The sequence below is a fragment of the Polypterus senegalus genome, chromosome 1 (genome assembly GCF_016835505.1).
Source record: "Polypterus senegalus isolate Bchr_013 chromosome 1, ASM1683550v1, whole genome shotgun sequence".
NCBI lineage: Eukaryota > Metazoa > Chordata > Cladistia > Polypteriformes > Polypteridae > Polypterus > Polypterus senegalus.
The window spans coordinates 306,656,272-306,673,156 of NC_053154.1; the positions used below are offsets into that span (position 1 = coordinate 306,656,272).

Sequence of the window (16,885 nt, forward strand, 5' to 3'; positions counted from 1 at the left end):
TCACTGCCAAGGTAAGTGAACCTCTCGACGAGGTCGACACTTTCTCCGCAGGTGAACACACTGCCGATGGCTGTGCCTAAGAGGACATTAAAGGCCTGGATCTTGGTTTTAATCAGGACACTCACAAGCCCAGACACTCAGACTCCTCGCTCAGTCTCTCGAGACCTCCAATCAGAGCCTCCAACTCATCAAATCTCAATTCCTGCTTTGCAAATGATGCTGCCAGATCTCACAACTACTTTGTACCTGCTCCTATAACCAGGTTTGAAAAATAAACAAATTTTACTTTAAATTTACACAACCTTTCAAAGCTTTACAATATAAACATATAGTATTATATAGTGTCTTTTATTGTAAGCAATAGCACAAAGTAATTTGCAAAATAATCACTATCATGCTGAATACTGAATTAAATTGCAGCTATTGTCCCTTGTAGAGGGTAAAGTGAAATTCACGAGTGTCACAGTGGTGCAGAAGACTGGAGTGACACCTCATCTGATTTGTAGGTGGCTTACCATATTTATGGAGTCTGCATGCTCTCCCTGTACTTAAGTTGTCTCCACTAAGAACTCATCCCACAGCCTCTGTTTCTAGCATATGACCTACTGCAGGACCACCTGACCTTTATTTTAAAGAGTTATTTGCTCAGGCCTGTCAAGCTTAAGTGTTTATTTAACTGGACTTTATTTTAATTTGACAATAATTCACTCAGGTATTTTGAAGATAAGTTAGCATCTTCAGAAGTTAGCATCTGCAGAAGACAAAATTAATTTGAGGGGGTGTGTGGTTACAAATGGAATACAGCGGGAGGGATTTCTGATGAAACAGCTGTTCACATAGATATTACCGATGAAATTCAGGACATGCAAGTAATAATTAAAGATGTGTCTCTATATTATGTAATAGTTTTTGGGTAATTTATTGTTTAAGGTAGTAATAATGTACTTTTTTAATCATGCTGCCTTATATAACATAACATTTACTACTTAACTTTTCTAGCTGGTGTGGAATTACTATGATTAATGATGACAAAGAAACTGCAGAAGATGAGGCAACATATGTAGAGGGAGATAACTCAGAGTGCTTCTCTACATATGACAGATTACTACTCTTGGGGCCACGAAGACTTGTGTACCTAGAAATTTTAGAGTGTGCCACAGCTGGGATTTCAATAAGAGCAACAGCAATAGTGAAATCATAATGGACTCAGAGAATGCCTGCAATATTCCTTTAGAATGTCGGTTGGTAGCAGGATAGTTCAACAGTGAGGCTAGCCTTTTAGATAAAGAACCACTTATGGAGTTGGAGCAAAGCTCCCTGCTATTGAGTTAAAGAGGATAAAAACATGAGGGGAAGAACATGAGAAAAAGAAGTTGGACTTCATCCATCCACTAAGGGTGCATTCACTTTTTTTGCTTTAGCGCTAGACCAGAACGCTCCTAAACTGCTTGAAAAATGATTTGACATTACTTTCAAGGTCACTATTCACACCTAAGCATTTTAGCAGTGAGCAATTTATAAACTCCTACACACATGTGCACCAGTCTTCTAGTGACAGCTATTGAGAGACAGATTAAGGTATGTAGTGTGCAATCAAGTGTGAAGAATTCAACAAAAGTTCTAGGTATACATTTTGTTTTATTCATGTTAAAGTTTAGGACACCTAAACTTGGGATTTGCATATGTCCATGTATTTCTGGATTGATCAGTATTATTGAGCATGTTGAACTGAGTATTATTAACTGTTATAAAACTGAATACTTTCAGAAAATGCATTCCATCCCAAATCAGAGCCCCACACTGTTTCAGAATATCTTTAGCAAATAACTGGATTAAAACTAAACATATTCTTTTATTAATACATGTCTGTTACTGGAATGCACACAACAGACTCTTGTCTGCTTGACTGTAAATTTGAGCCCTGAAAATGATCAGTGCACCATCCACCACATTTGCTTCTTGCATTGCACCCCTCACTGCTGAAATATTCATTGGCTCCCAGTGACTCTTAACTGGGCAGATTACATTTACCCTTCAGCACAAACAGGATTAAATATATATGAATATAATATACTTTATGTTCAGTTAATTTGAGTTGATTACCAGTGAACATGATAACCCCTTCCTTTCCAGCTGTTATTAGATGACCAGTTCACGTTCCTTGCATGATGATGACCCAGCAGCAGGCAATATTTTTACAAAATAATGCAATGTCTTTTTTCCACATATATCACTACTTATATGCTTATGTTCTTACATATAATCCTGGATTTTTTTCAGAATGTTGCCTGCTTCATAGAGTGTCCAGAGTTGTCCTCTCAACTCCCTTTGCTGCAGAACAGGGTTCACCCAACTTTAGCGACACCTGCTCTTCACTGCTGTGATCTCTAGGACTAAAAACACTAAAGATATAGAAGACATTCTGAAAACAAAATAATCACTACACAACACAACCACACTTCACAACCTACAAAATAGAAATTAGGTCAATTATATTTCCCCTGTAGAAAATTCGAAACTGCATGCAAAACAACATTAAAATGAAAATTTACAACACTCAAGTGTGAATCGGCCTTGAAACATTGACTCAGCATGTAGCCAGGTCCATCTGCGCAGACAAACTTTACTAACGTGATCTCCAAAGGTTGGATCAGACTTGTTATTGGCCTTGCATTATTGGGAAGGAACAAACCCGGCATATAATGCCAGTCCTTCACAAGACGTAGTCACAAGCACTTTCACAATCACACATAATGCATGTCTGATTATGAGTATTTACATTCTCCAATCTAGTCTTTCTCTCTAGCATAAGATGAAATTTTGCTTATTGATGCCCAGAAGCAAAAAGCCTGAGTTTTTCTACCAGATAGGTTAAGACATGCCAAGTAAAGGGCACAGGTGTCCAGTTTTCTAACACTAATCTTTTGCACCAGCAATTGGCTGACACCAACCAAACAGTTTGGCAATATGGTTTCAACAACAAGTGGCCAACTAGAACTGCACTGGACAAGTACAAAGGAGTGTAATGGCCATAAACTATGCATTACAAGTTCAAGTGTGCTATTTTCTGTTTGGACTGAGTGTGGACCCTGAGGCTAGCGATCTGTGCTGGCAATCAGAAGGTTGCTGGTTCAAATCCACCAAAAGTGACTCTACTCCATTGGGCCCTTGAGCAAGGCCCTTAACCTACAATTGCTTCATCCCAGGTATGACGTTAATCTGCATCCAGCCAAGCAAGCAGGTCCTCTAACTTACAGGGAAAATTTGGGGGTTGGTTGCAGAATTGGCACTCCAGCCACCATAAAAAAAAACCCTGCTGAGGTGTCACCTGTTGCATGGCTGCACTTGGGTCCCAATATGGATGGTTTAGTGTGTGTGACAAAGTACTGTAAAATCAGTGCACGCTCTCAACGTCTATTATCTTTTTAAGAAGTAACAAATTCTCTTGTGTCTTTTCCGTTATTAGAGATTCACTTATGAGGAAAAAATGGCCCGCAGACTGCTTGGACCAAATAACTCACCAACGGTTTTCAACTTTGAAGAGGTGCAAGAAAGTCCTCCTTCACAGGTATGGTACAACTTTATATTCCACAATTCTTTTTTTTTTTAAATAAGATGTTCATTCTGATAAAACAAAGTATGATTAGGGTAATAATAGCTACTCATAATTAATACTAATAATAATATCATTAAATTGTCAGTACTTCGTTATCGATTGATTCATCAAACATACTTTAGGGTACATCTTTATTTGTTATGCATTATGTGTTATAGGAGTACGTGTACTTGTTCCATCTTATATTATTCCATTCTGCCAACTAGGATTAGCTGTCGTCATGAAACAGAAGTGAAGAAAAACGTGTGGTCCTACAAAACGATGGCAAATTGGAGACATCACTACTGTTTTTCAAATATTAGGGAAGCTGTAAACATAAAAAACATTGTTAATTAAACAAATAATCCATAGATTTTTAAATCTCTCTATTATAAAATTTTATTTAACATTTGCAAAGAATTTTCTTGAGAACTTTTATTGCCTTATTAGCCTTTTAGTTACCATTTCAACACAGTTGGTAGCACATGCCTGTCTATTAGCTGTCTATCCACCTAAAGCTAAGCATGTTCAGGCCTGGCCAGTAATTGGATGATAGACCATCTAGGAAAAAAGCTTGGGTTGCTGCTGGGAGAGATGTTGGCGAGGCCAATAGGGGGCGCTTATCCTGTTGCCTGTGTGTGGATCCCAATGCCCCAGTGCAGTGACGGGGAACTGTGCTGTAAATATGGGGATCTTGACTGTCTACGCTCATTAAATTGTGAATTTCCCCTTGGGATTAATAAAGTATCTATCTACCTATCTATTTAAAGATTCCTGAACATCTTTTGAAAATTATAGTGTTTATTTTGATGACTTGGCTAAATTGCCCACTATGGCCTTATCCATTCTGCACCCCTAATCATCCCCTGTCTGAAATCAGCTATCTTTGTCACCCCTTCATCACCTAATAGTTAATCTGTGGTGAGTGTACTGGCGTAATATTGGCTGCTGTTGCATTATCCAGGTGGGTGCTACACATTGGCGGTGGCTGGCGTGGTTCTTCTCTGTCTATGTAAAGTACTTTGAGTAGTGAGAAAAGTGCTGTATAAATGTAATTTTTTAAGTATTGCATTATCTTTTGTCAGGATTGGTTTGCTCCAATTAAAGAGTTAAATACATTACAGAGCACACAAGTGTTCAGTCTCATTGTATAGATGAGCAGTTCAGAAACTGTGTACGTGTCCATGAAGGTTATCTAAACTTCATGCAACCAAATTGTAAAGAAAGTTCTTTTGAGTACAGTTAGTGATTGTTCAATCCAGTCTGTCAGTTTATTTATTTCCTGTGATTGTCTCTGTATTCCCCTCTGTGACGATTATATCACTGCAGTTAGAGGTTTATTACAGCACACTTTCAGCTTTCTGTAGTTGTATGTCTCTGTGTTTAGCAGTTCAGACCAAAACATGATTAGCAACCGACTCCCTTCTGGTTCATTTCTCTATACATTTAACTGTTTGGCATGGCACTCTGCTGAAGAAACCCTGTCACCAATTTTTCTTTCATGTTGCATGTTATAGAATGCACAACGTGTTTACACTGCACACAAGAATGCAGTTCTTGTGCAGCAGTATTTCAATATGTTTTCACCTCATCAATGAATCACTTTAATAACACCATGTGATGGCAAGGCTAGTAGCAAACCCGTGTGTAGCCAACAGAACACACTAAGGGACCAATACAAAGCAACACAAGTCTGGAATTTAAGTAAGCATTAGCAGGAAGGACTCCCTGTTTATGTCCTTGTTACTCAAGGGCTCCTGATGCCAAAGACAGACGCAAACTGAAACTTCATCACTTCTTTACTGAAATACTTCATACTGAGTGTGATATCTTGGTATTTAAATAATGAAAAACAGCTAAGAATTACATTTAATTTCAATTTTTTTTTTATTATGTTCTGTACAAGTAATAGTAATAACCTATAAACCAATAATAACTGTCATTTCACTAGCAACCCAGTGATTCAAAATTTATTAAACATAAGGAAACAAACACATTTTAAGGCATAGACGTTTATGTCTGTTGCCCAATACCTGATAATCAGCCATTTCAGTCTTTCTTATACTATGCAGTAAACAGTCAATGGAAAAGGCTAAGGATTAGTATTACGGATGAAGATTCAGACAGCACCTCCAGAGTACATCTTTTTATTTCACTTACTTTAGGCTCGTCCATGTGGAAGTGTTGTTTGCCTGTATGATTGTGCCTTTATACACCAAAAGAACTTCCTGTGTGCCATGATATTTCCACTGTTTATTTGTTTTAACCTTATCTTTGATGGTTAGATTCTGATTTGAATAACCATTTCTGTTTCTATTACTTTACTTTAAGGAGTCACAAGGACTTAGAAAACAAAGAGTTTTTCTCCCTTACGCTTACATTGGTCTTATCCACAGTGGCTGGGTATGTTACAGGATATAAGATAATAATTATTTTCGTTTTTTCGGTTACATGTTCCGATGATTACATTGTGTCATATAGGAAAAGCACTGCCATTACTTTTATGTTATCTATGTGTTGTTGGGGTACACGTTATTACAGCACCCATCTTATTTACCCTTAACCATGAGTATAAATATGGATCGTCTCAAGTTAGACTAAGGGTGAAGTTTAATGATCCACATTACAATGTAAAGCTCTTGGAACAGTATTTTGCTTCCATCCTGTTAATAAAATAATGCTGAAATAAATCAGGAATATTTCTATGCATTTTGCTGTTCTGAGTTAACTTATCGATATTTATGAGTGGGTGGAGTCTTCAAAACGCAATAGTGTATAAACTAGAAGTTGTGAAGCCAATATTAGAACAAACTGAAACTGAACCATTTGTTGAATTAAATGTGATGATGATGTGTATTGGTCATCAGACATTGACATGAATAATGAAACTGATGCATATAACACTGTATGACCAAACCCCCTGATTATGAGTGGTGAACCTGGCATTGTGAAGCCCCATGTAGCTTTGTGGCGAAAAAGGCAAAATAATTGCAATTGCGTAAAAGGACAAGAATGGCTTTAACACCCAATGCAGCAACTAATGTTCATGCCAGAGGAAATGTGGAAATCACTAAGCCTTGCGCTGTGCGTTGCATCAGTTGTGCAGATTGGGTACTGACATTCTACCCTCTCATGTGCCAAACATAAAAGTATTATAAGGAAAGTATGCAAAGTAATATGCTTCTGTTGTCCTGATTGTGACCTTCTGCTGTGCATTGATGGGTGTTTCTAAACATGTCACACAAAGGACATGTACTAAGTCTGCATCACTACAGATGTATACACCAGGCATAAACTTACTTAACTGCATTTATGTTCATGTTTTAGTATTTACATAATTCTTTTACACATAATAGCATTTCTTCTTCTTGTCAAAAAATTTACATTTTTGTCTCATTTTTCTGGTGGGGAACTTAATGCTAAGGAGGCTACCAGTGAGTTCTAACAAATATAAACCAGATGAAATTTGTTGATAAGGAAATGGCTACATAAGTTAAGTTTTATTTAAAAAAATTGTCATTTAATATAATTTATTTGCTTAAAAACATGCTGCTCATGTACAGTTTGCTGATATTAAGAAACTCTGTCATAAAGCCTAATGTATTCAATCTTACCTCTTTGACTTACATTGTATACAGTATCTACCAATTTTTCCTATGCTTCTAATACTTGACTGTGTGGCCACCAGAGGGTGCACAAGCTCCCCAAACACTACACAGTCATACACAGGCAGAAGTCCCTGAAATACACAAGTCTTTTATTCAGGTGTGGGAAACATTTCCCAAGTTTCCTCCTTCACAGCATAGTACAAACCACCACCAGGCTCAATATAAAAGTCCCTTTGTCTTCAGACTTCTCTCTTTCTTTCTCTCTTCCTCTCTTCTTCTCCTCCACTCCTCCTATGGCAACCTTGATCCTCCACTTACTGGAGCAGTGGCAGTGGGCTCCTTTTATCCCTTACATGTGTTCTGAAAGCACCTCTAGGTGAAGCAAAAGCCCCATGAAGCAGGGCTCCCGAGTTTCTGTAGCACCCCCCTGGAGGTACTCACTGCACCCAATAGGGCTGAGTCCAAGAATTCCAAGTCCCATGATGTGGGAATCCAGGGCACCCCAAGGGGGCACTGCCAGCTATCGTTTCGGAGGAGATAATACCCTGTGCATTACGGAGGTGTCCTGGCCAGGTGAGGGCCTCGGCTATCCCTCACAACTGTTAGAAGTCCCAACTACTTAGAAAAAAGACCAGCGAACATTGCACTTTAAACTTACACTAAGCTTGTCAAAATGACTCTGATATTTGTTCTGTGACCTGCATTGCCACATTTCCTGCTAGACATCTGGTAGCCCAAATCTGCTGTGCACACACTTGTAATGGAAGCACTACTAGATGGCGGTAGGGGTGATTCACTCTACTAGAACATCCAGTTAACTAACCTCAAGGATTTGTAGTTCCTTACATTATTTGGACACCCTTCTGGTACTTCATCCCTCACAAGAATGTCTACATGTACAGTATATAGGGGCACATGTGATGTACTCGGAAGTTTCCTCTTGGGCTATATATGAGTAAAAATCTACAAAAATGCTGGAATTGTATAAGACAGCATGATAATGTTGTAACCACACGTTCCTGGTGTCTCTTGTGTTTTCTTCTTCTTTTTTGTTTTAATCTAGTCAGTCAGGTATAATAAGCCTTTTATATTTTAAGGCTGTCTTCTAACATGCCAAGACCAACTTGCACTCTCATATTTTTTTGGCACTCGGACTTCCACTGGGAGAAATTTTTTATTTGCTTTATAATTTTTTTTTAATGTTCCTCAGTGTTCCTAACACTTTGTTACTGAAAGCAGTCAAGTTGCACAGGACACACTACATTTCACACTCAACATGATCTGAAATCTTTCTAAGGCCAGGGAAAGGGGATTATTGTAGCTCCCCCACTGTTCTTCTTTTCTTGCAATGTCCCTCCTAACAACTGCTTGCTGTGTTGTATGTTTCCTCACAAAACAGTTAGACATCTTTTTTCTAATTCTCATCCAAGAGAAAATGGCAAACAGATGATGCTGCCATGACCTGAAGTGGCCATTGGATGGATGCCAGATGGTGCCTTTAATGTATGCATTTCAAATACAAATGTTACTTTTTCCAGTAACATTTTAGTTTTTGTACTGCAGAAATACATCCATTACTCATATACTGGTAACAAGACCTTAGCAAAGGTTTCTTTTGGTGGTAATAACACTTACAAAGCATCAGTAAAGTGTTTACTCGTCTGTGCAATGAGGACTAGTAAAATAACCACTTTGGAGTGATAAGTAGCTGCTTAAGTGAGACATATTTCACTTTATATTGCATACTTCAGTAATAAGACATGGAGAATAAGGGGGATGTGCAGAACTGTCATAACTATAGAGCGATAAAATTGATGAGCCACAGTATGAAGTTCTGGGAAAGAGTAGTGGAAGCTAAGTTAAGAAGGGAGTTGGTGATTAGTGAGCAACACTAAGGTCCCAGGATTGAGCACCACAGATGCAATATTTGCTCTGAGAGTGTTGATGGAAAAGTATAGAGAAGACCAGTAGGAGCTATATTGTGTCTTGTTGGACCTGGAGAAAGCATGCGACAGGAATTGTGGTATTGTATGTGGAAATCAAGAGAGGCAGAGAAGTATGTAAGAGTTGTATAGGATATGTACTGTATAAGGGAAGTATGACAGTGGTGAGGACAGCGGTAGGAGTGATGGATGCGTTTAAAGTTGAGGTGAGATTACATCAGGGATTGGCTCTGAGCCCTTTCTTATTTGTAGTGTTGATGGACAGGTTGATAGACAGAAGCCCCCGTGGACTATGATGTTGTGGATGACACTGTGATCTGTAACGAGAGTAGGAAGCAGGTCGAGGAGACCCTGGGGAGGTGGACATATGCCCAACAGAGGAGAGGATTGAAGGTCAGTAGGACCAAGATAGAATATAAGTGTGTGAATGAGAAGGAGGTCAGAGGAATGTTGAAGATGCAGGGAGGAGATTTGGCAAAGATAGATGAGTTTAAATACAACAGTACAGAGTAATGGGGATTGTGGAAGAGAGGTGAAGACCAGAGTGCAGGCAGGTTGGATTGGGTGGAGAAGAGTGTTAGAAGTTATTTGTGACAAATGGCTACCAGCAAAAGTGACAAGACAGTAGTGAGACCAGCTATATTATATGGGCTGCAGATAATGGCACTGACAAAAAGACAGGAGACAGAGCTGGACATGGCACAGTTTAAGATGTTAAGACTTGTATTGGGTGTGATCAGGATTAGAAATGAGTACATTAGAGGGTCACCTCAGGTTGGACAGTTTGGAGACAAAATTAGAGAGGCGAGATTGCGTTGAATTGGACATGTGCAGAGGAGAGATGCTGGGTATATTGGGAGAAGGATGCTAAGGACAGAGCTGCCAGGTAAGAGGAAAAGAGATAGGCCTAAGAGAAGGTTTATGGATGAGGTGAGAGAGGACATGCAGGTGATGGGTGTAACAGAACAAGATATAGAGGACAGGAAGATATGGAAAAAGATGATCCACTGTGGCGACCCCTAACAGGAGCAGCCAAAAGAAGAAGAACAAAATACCTAATAAGACCTGGGAATCCTTCATATCAATATGTTATTTTACCAGCATATCAAATGCCACAGTGCAAAGAGATGAAGAACCTACTTACTGATGGTTTTTAAGTATAATTAAAATGAAAAGAATCCTTTGTTAATGTCTTGCTACATAAGACTTGATGCGTAATCGATGCATTTTTGCTGTACCTAAACTAAATTGTTATCTTTTTTCCCACTTTAAATAAACTGAAGTAATACTTGTGACACTCCATCCTTTTAATTCCTAAACATACTTTGAACATTACAAGGTTGTGGGAGCTAACATGTATACTAGTAGCAGTAGGTACAAGGTAGAAAGTCTGAACAGGATGCCAGCCTATCCCAGGGCAAATTCATTAAATTACTAAATGTAAATATTTTGTATGGCAAATACAGATTACCCAGCCATGCACTGAGCAGTTGACCTTTGAACCCAGGTCTCTAGAGCCGTGAGGCAGTGCTACTAAACATTGTCTGCTGTGATGGTCTTTGGTATTGTGTCATGATATTTCATAACTAAAAAAAAGGGATTTGAAGACATAATGCCTTCTGTTTTGCTTCTTCATTGAAGTGCATCCTTTTTAGAGCATCAATTCCTTCTGTTTTTATAATTAGACAAAAGTTAAAAAAGCTATTGTTCCTAAATTAAAATGAACACATGCAGCATACACATACTAAAAGACATTTTTAGTCATCTGTTTTGTGTGCTGAAACACCAACCCCACAATCCAGATGTTCACAAGTGGCCAAGTTTAGCCTAGTCATGAAACAGAAGAGCTCATTCACACCTGTTGATGGAGACTCTGGGAGGTGGCAGGCAGAAAGCTCAGGTAGCTTCCTACACAGCCTAATCTAATGCAGCCCCTTCCCTGTGGTTGCCTTGGCTTACATTTAAAGAACTGCTCTTTGTATTTTGCTGTTAACTTGCAGTCCAAGCATTATTTTTTCTTTGGACGGCAGTTTCGCCAAAATATTTATGCATGGAACACATTCCAAAAATGCACATTTTAATTAGAAACAAAAGCTATAGCAATTCAAACTGTGTTCAAGATCGGATCAGCTTGACAAATGTGACCGCCAAGAACATTCAATATGAGAACATACAATATATGAAAGATTTTATTATGTGCAGTTAAATTTTAGAATCCAATTGATAAAATACCCTTGAAAACAATGCATTTGTTTTATCAGTAACCTTTGTTTTACAAGCTAATTGTCTTTTGAAAGGCATCAACCAATGCATCAGATATGCATAACATGAGAAATGGGAAGTCAGCAAACAAGATAAGGCCTTGTCACATGCAGGGGATAGGTATTACTGCAAAAACAACAGAACCTGTTACATTTTTGTTATCATTGTAAAGTCCAATAAATACAGGGATCTAGGATGTTGGACAGAGAAAGTTCTATAAGAATATGTCAGTTAGGAAATGCCATACACATTAGAACATTAGAAAGATTTAGAGAAGAACAGGCCATTCAGCCCAACAAAGCTCTCCGGTTCCATCCACTTAATTCTTCCAAAATAACATCATCTAGTTTTGATGGTCCCCAAAGTCCTACTGTATACCTCACTACTTAGTAGCTTATTCAATGTGTCTATGATTCTCTGTGTACAGAAACATCTCTTAATGTTTGTGCAAAATTTCCCCTAACAAGTTTCCAACTGTGTCCTTGTGTTCTTGATGAATACATTTTAAAGTCACAGTCTCGATTGACTGGTCTAATTCCCTTTATAATTTTAAACACTTCAGTCATGTCTCCTCTTAATCTCCTTTTACTTAAACTGAAAAGGCTCAGATCGTTTCACCTTTCCTCTTAACTCATGGGGAAAGATTAAAAAACTAAGACTTCACCAAGCAGCACTGGCATGATGAGAAGCCTGGTGTCAAAGGGTCTCATGTGTATCCTGGATGTATGCAAGCTGAGAATCTACAAATCAGTCTCTGAAGGTTTCACAAACACTAGCTGTAATAAGTGGTGTGGAGTTCCTGCAACACCAAGCCTGAGTAAGTCTGTAAGATCAGTTTTGTTATAATGATAGTATGTAGTGCTTGAGGACCAAATGTGAACAATTTTTATAGTAGAACTACTGGGGAAAATTACATTTCTATATATATATATTGGATTGTGTGTGAATACTGTATAGTAGGACAAAAGAAGTGCAAGTTCAAGTATAAAGTAAATCTGAAGATAAATGAGACATGCATTAATGCAACACAAAGACAAATGGATCAACTGGTATGAAAAGTGCTACACAGATATGAAATAAATATTGACATAGACAGTAAAAGGCATTATGTGATGGATAGATAGAAAAACATGACTAACGTAATGGGAAAGACAGGAAAGACATCAAAAACATAGACAGGTTTGAGATAAATTGACTTTATATCAAAGATGAATGAGCATGTATAATGAGAGATGGAGTGAGAGACACAGAGAGAAAATAAAGTTTTTTTTAATATCTAAGCAGATATAAATGATGCTATTTTACATAAACACTATGCATTGATAGATAGATAGATAAGCCTCAGTGTGAACTGAATATTGAGATAAGTAGGACTATTCAGTATAAATATAGATATAGATACGACAGTTATGACATAACATACAGTTTAATATATATATGGCATTTTATGCCAAATAGATTAAATAATCATTATATGAGATAAGTAAGCATTAAGATACAGTGTATAGGGAAGCCATTATATAATAAATAGATATGGAAAGCACTATATAACATATAGATAGCTCTCTAGATTAAAGACCCATTACATTCTTTATCATTGTAAACCTTTCTTTGCAGGACTTTAAATATATGATAGAGTCAACCCGCAACACTCTTGGTAAACAACAGGTTAAGTCTTAACCTTATTTTTTGTTTTCTATGTTTGTTCTCCTTTTCATCTCCTGACTTATTTTTTTTTATTTTTGAATGTAGCACGAGGGAAGGTTTTGAGATACCTGCATGATGGACATTTGGAAGTAGTGTTCTTTTGTGTCTCACTCCTCCTTTTTAAAAATATGTTGTTATGTTTCTATGTATGTAATTGTTTATATCTTAAAGTGTATTCTCTTACACTTTATTATGTGAATTTGCATGCCAGGCTCCATGTTATATTATACTGCCTGCATTATGCAGTATATGATTCATTCTAAACGGTACCAGTTTGCACAAGCATTGTATTTCCGATTCAAGTACAATGTGGATTGTTTCTAGATGTCATGACAGTTTAAACATCAAAAATACTGATATCTCATTTTTGAATTTATTGACACTAATTAATTTCTCATTTATCACAATAATTCACTACCCTGTTTAGGAAATTGGATTGGCATAGATTTGACTCAAAGTAACAATCAATTATCATGCCATCTAGAAGTGATCTTTTTAATATTACTGTACATTTTCTGGAGCCAAGGTTAAACTGAAGCATGTCATACAATGTATACAGTGCATTGATAATTAGTTCATATTTAGGACGTATAGTATGAAAAAGACAAATTAAGTTAAATCAAAGGTTGATATTAGAAAATTGTGACTGCCCAAGTATGTTTAGATTACTTCCTTTTAGACAGAGCATACAGCATAGTGAGAAATATCCACCATCCACCTTTCATTCATCAACTTTTGCTAAAAGTCACATATCTAATTTTCTGTCTTGTCATTATAAAATCTTGTTATAAAACCCGATGCTAAACAGCATCAAAAATGATCCATGGGAAACGTCATGCTCAAAATTAATCCAGAAACCGTAAGTCTTTCTTCTCCAACAGACAAGAATAAATATACCATCAGTGAATTTGCATGGTTGTTATGAACACTTTTCAAAAAAGCACATTTCTAAAACTTTCACGTCTGTCATTCTAAATCAAAGCATCCACGTCATTAGTCCAAGTTCATCCCACAATATTAATAGAGATTCTCTGTCCTTACTGGTAAAAAGTTAGAATCTCAAACTACAAATCCATTACAGACTCTTACCATGTAATTAAATAAAGCTTTGAGTGATGCCAGTCTCCTCTATAGACATAATCGTCTCTCTGTAACAACTCCACAGAAGTCCTGAGCTGAACCTTTGGTACAGCGTAAATAAGAACGTGATAGCCACCTGAGTCACAACTGGTGACAAATAAAGACAAAGAAAATCTAGTGATAAATGGGAGCAGCTTGTATAGTACCTGAAAAAGATAACAACCTGTAGAGCATGGGCTAAGGGAAACTTTCATGGACAAGCGCGAGCAAGCGCAAGCCACGAAGATAACAAGAAAAACACAAGATTTGCTGTACTTCATTTGACAAGTATTAAAAGATTATTTAAATACATGCCCCATTACCAGTTGGTTAGAAGATAATGGTTGATAATAGATGAGTGGCTAATGATAAAAACATGCACATGACGTTACATGTTAATTGCAGTAGCTTCAACTCTTTATCTGTTTTGTTGTTTTTTAAATATGGAAACTTCTTCTTTTTGTTTTCTGCACCTAAGTATTAACACAAGATATGCTACATTGTTAGCTTTTCCCCTTTCATTTGTTCACCTAAGGTCCTGCATGACCAGAATTATACACATTCCAGCAAATTCCAATGGACAACTGTCTTGACAGGAGGCACCCCTCTTTTGCATTAGCAATTTTAGGTAGTGGCTTGGACTTTAAAGACCATTGTGAAGGCATTCTACTTATTTTAAAATATTTCTTGTTTAGCGAGAGGTTTAATGATGGCTGTAGGACATCCAGTCCTCAGGGCCACTGCTGTTAACCACTTCGTTCTGCAGCAGCATTTATTTTGAGATCTTTATTAATTAGAGCATTAGAAACATTTTGACAAGAACAGGCCATTTGGCCCAACAAAGCTTGCCAATTCTGTCCACCGAATTTCTACAAAATAATACCAAGCTTTGAATGTCCATACAGTCCCACCGTCTACCACATTAAGAGGTAATTTATTCCATGTGTCCAAGTTTTACATCATATTGCTGGCTGGCTGGTTTATTATCTCATGATATCTTCAAGTGCTGCATCTCTGTCAGACAGGAAACTACAGACAGAAGACCTTTTGTCAGTCTCCTTTAATTTCTCACCCCAAACTGTATCCTACCAGAAGAAAATAATGCACAAAAATAAACTTGAAGAGTGAAAAGCTTGTGCCTATAATAATAATATCACAATTATTATTATTGTTATAATGTTACATGTTATAATTATTAATAATATCACAACCAAGACAGAAAATGTTTACACTATTTTTTGCTAGAAACTAAAACTAAGCATGACTATAAGTTCAAGCTTGTCTAGTTTAATTTAAAAAAATGAATTACATATGTAGACAGGTTTGTGTTTCACAGTCAATATTCCTATTGTTAACCATCCCCACTGACCTTGGATTCTTTCCCCACACAAAGTACAGTCCCCTCTTAAGCATGGCTGGTACATGGTGCCCCTAAGCAGTGGTGGGTGGATGTTCCACCCTTTCCCTCCTTTGAGATCGAAATGCGATCTTATAATCTTACACCGAGCAGCCACAACATGCCACAACATTACAGTCATTGACATGTAAAGTAAGTAACATTGATTTATCTCATTACAGTGGGCACCTGTCAAGGTGTGTGGGATAAATTAGACAGAAGTGAACAGTCAGTTCTTGAAGGTGATACATTGGACGCAGGAAAAATGGGCATGTGTAAGAATCAGAGCAACTTTGACAAGGGCGAAATTGTGATGGCTAGATGACTGGGTCAGCGCATCTCCAAAATGGCAGGTCTTATGGGGTGTTCCTGGTATTCAGTGGCTAGTGCCTACTAAAAGTGATCAAAAGAAGGACAACTATTGATCCAGTGACAGGGTCACGAATGCCCAAGGCTCATGGATACGTGTGGGGAGCGAAGTCTAAACTGTCTGGTCCGATCCCGCAGAAAAACAACTCTAGCACAAATTGCTGAAAAACTTCATGGTGGCCATGACAGAAAGGTGCCAGGACACACAGTTCATAGCAGCTTGCTGCGTTTGAGGCTACATAACTGAAGACTAGTCAAAATGTTCATGTTGATCCCTGCCTTACTTAAAGTGCCTACAATGGGCACATGAACATCAGAACTTGGCCAAGCAGCAATCGAAGAAGGTGGCCTAGTCTGAAGAATCATTTAGATCAAGTTAATGGCATTGTTTACATGGGGAAGAGATGACAGCAGGATGCACTATAGGAAGAAGATAAGCCGGCATAGGCAGTTTAATGCTCTGAACAATATTGTGCCAGTAAGCCTTGGGTCCTACCTACCTAAAGATTACTGCAGACCACATACACTGCTTCATAGCAACAGTATTCCCTGATGGCAGCGGCCTCTTTCAGCAAAATAATGCACCTTGCCACACTGAAAAAATTTCAGAGTTCAAGGTGTTGATTTAGCCGTCAAATTCCCCAGATCTCAGTCCAATCGAGTATCTGTGAAATGTGCTGGAAAAACAAGTCCGACCCTTGGAGACCCCACATCGCATCTTATGGGACAAAGAATCTGCTACTGATGTCTAGGTGCCAGATACCAAAAGACACCTTTAAAGACATTGTGGAGTCCATGTCTTAATGAATGAGAGCTATTTTGGTGGTACGAGGGGGAACATACACAATATTAGGTAGGTGGTTTTAATGTTGTGGCTGATTGGTGT

General features: G+C 37.9%; 1 protein-coding gene across 5 annotated transcripts in view; it reads left to right on the plus strand.

The window, feature by feature from the left end:
- mypn (myopalladin) overlaps positions 1–16,885 on the plus strand; it is a 357,752-nt gene that overhangs the window by 298,283 nt on the left and 42,584 nt on the right. For 4 of the 5 annotated variants that reach the window (XM_039735149.1, XM_039735157.1, XM_039735173.1 and 1 more), the window contains 2 exons: positions 3,467–3,568; positions 13,026–13,076. In XM_039735149.1, the coding sequence (XP_039591083.1) occupies positions 3,467–3,568; positions 13,026–13,076 (153 nt within the window). The remainder of the gene's footprint in view (positions 1–3,466; positions 3,569–13,025; positions 13,077–16,885) is intronic. The other variant, XM_039735165.1, reaches the window with a different exon arrangement.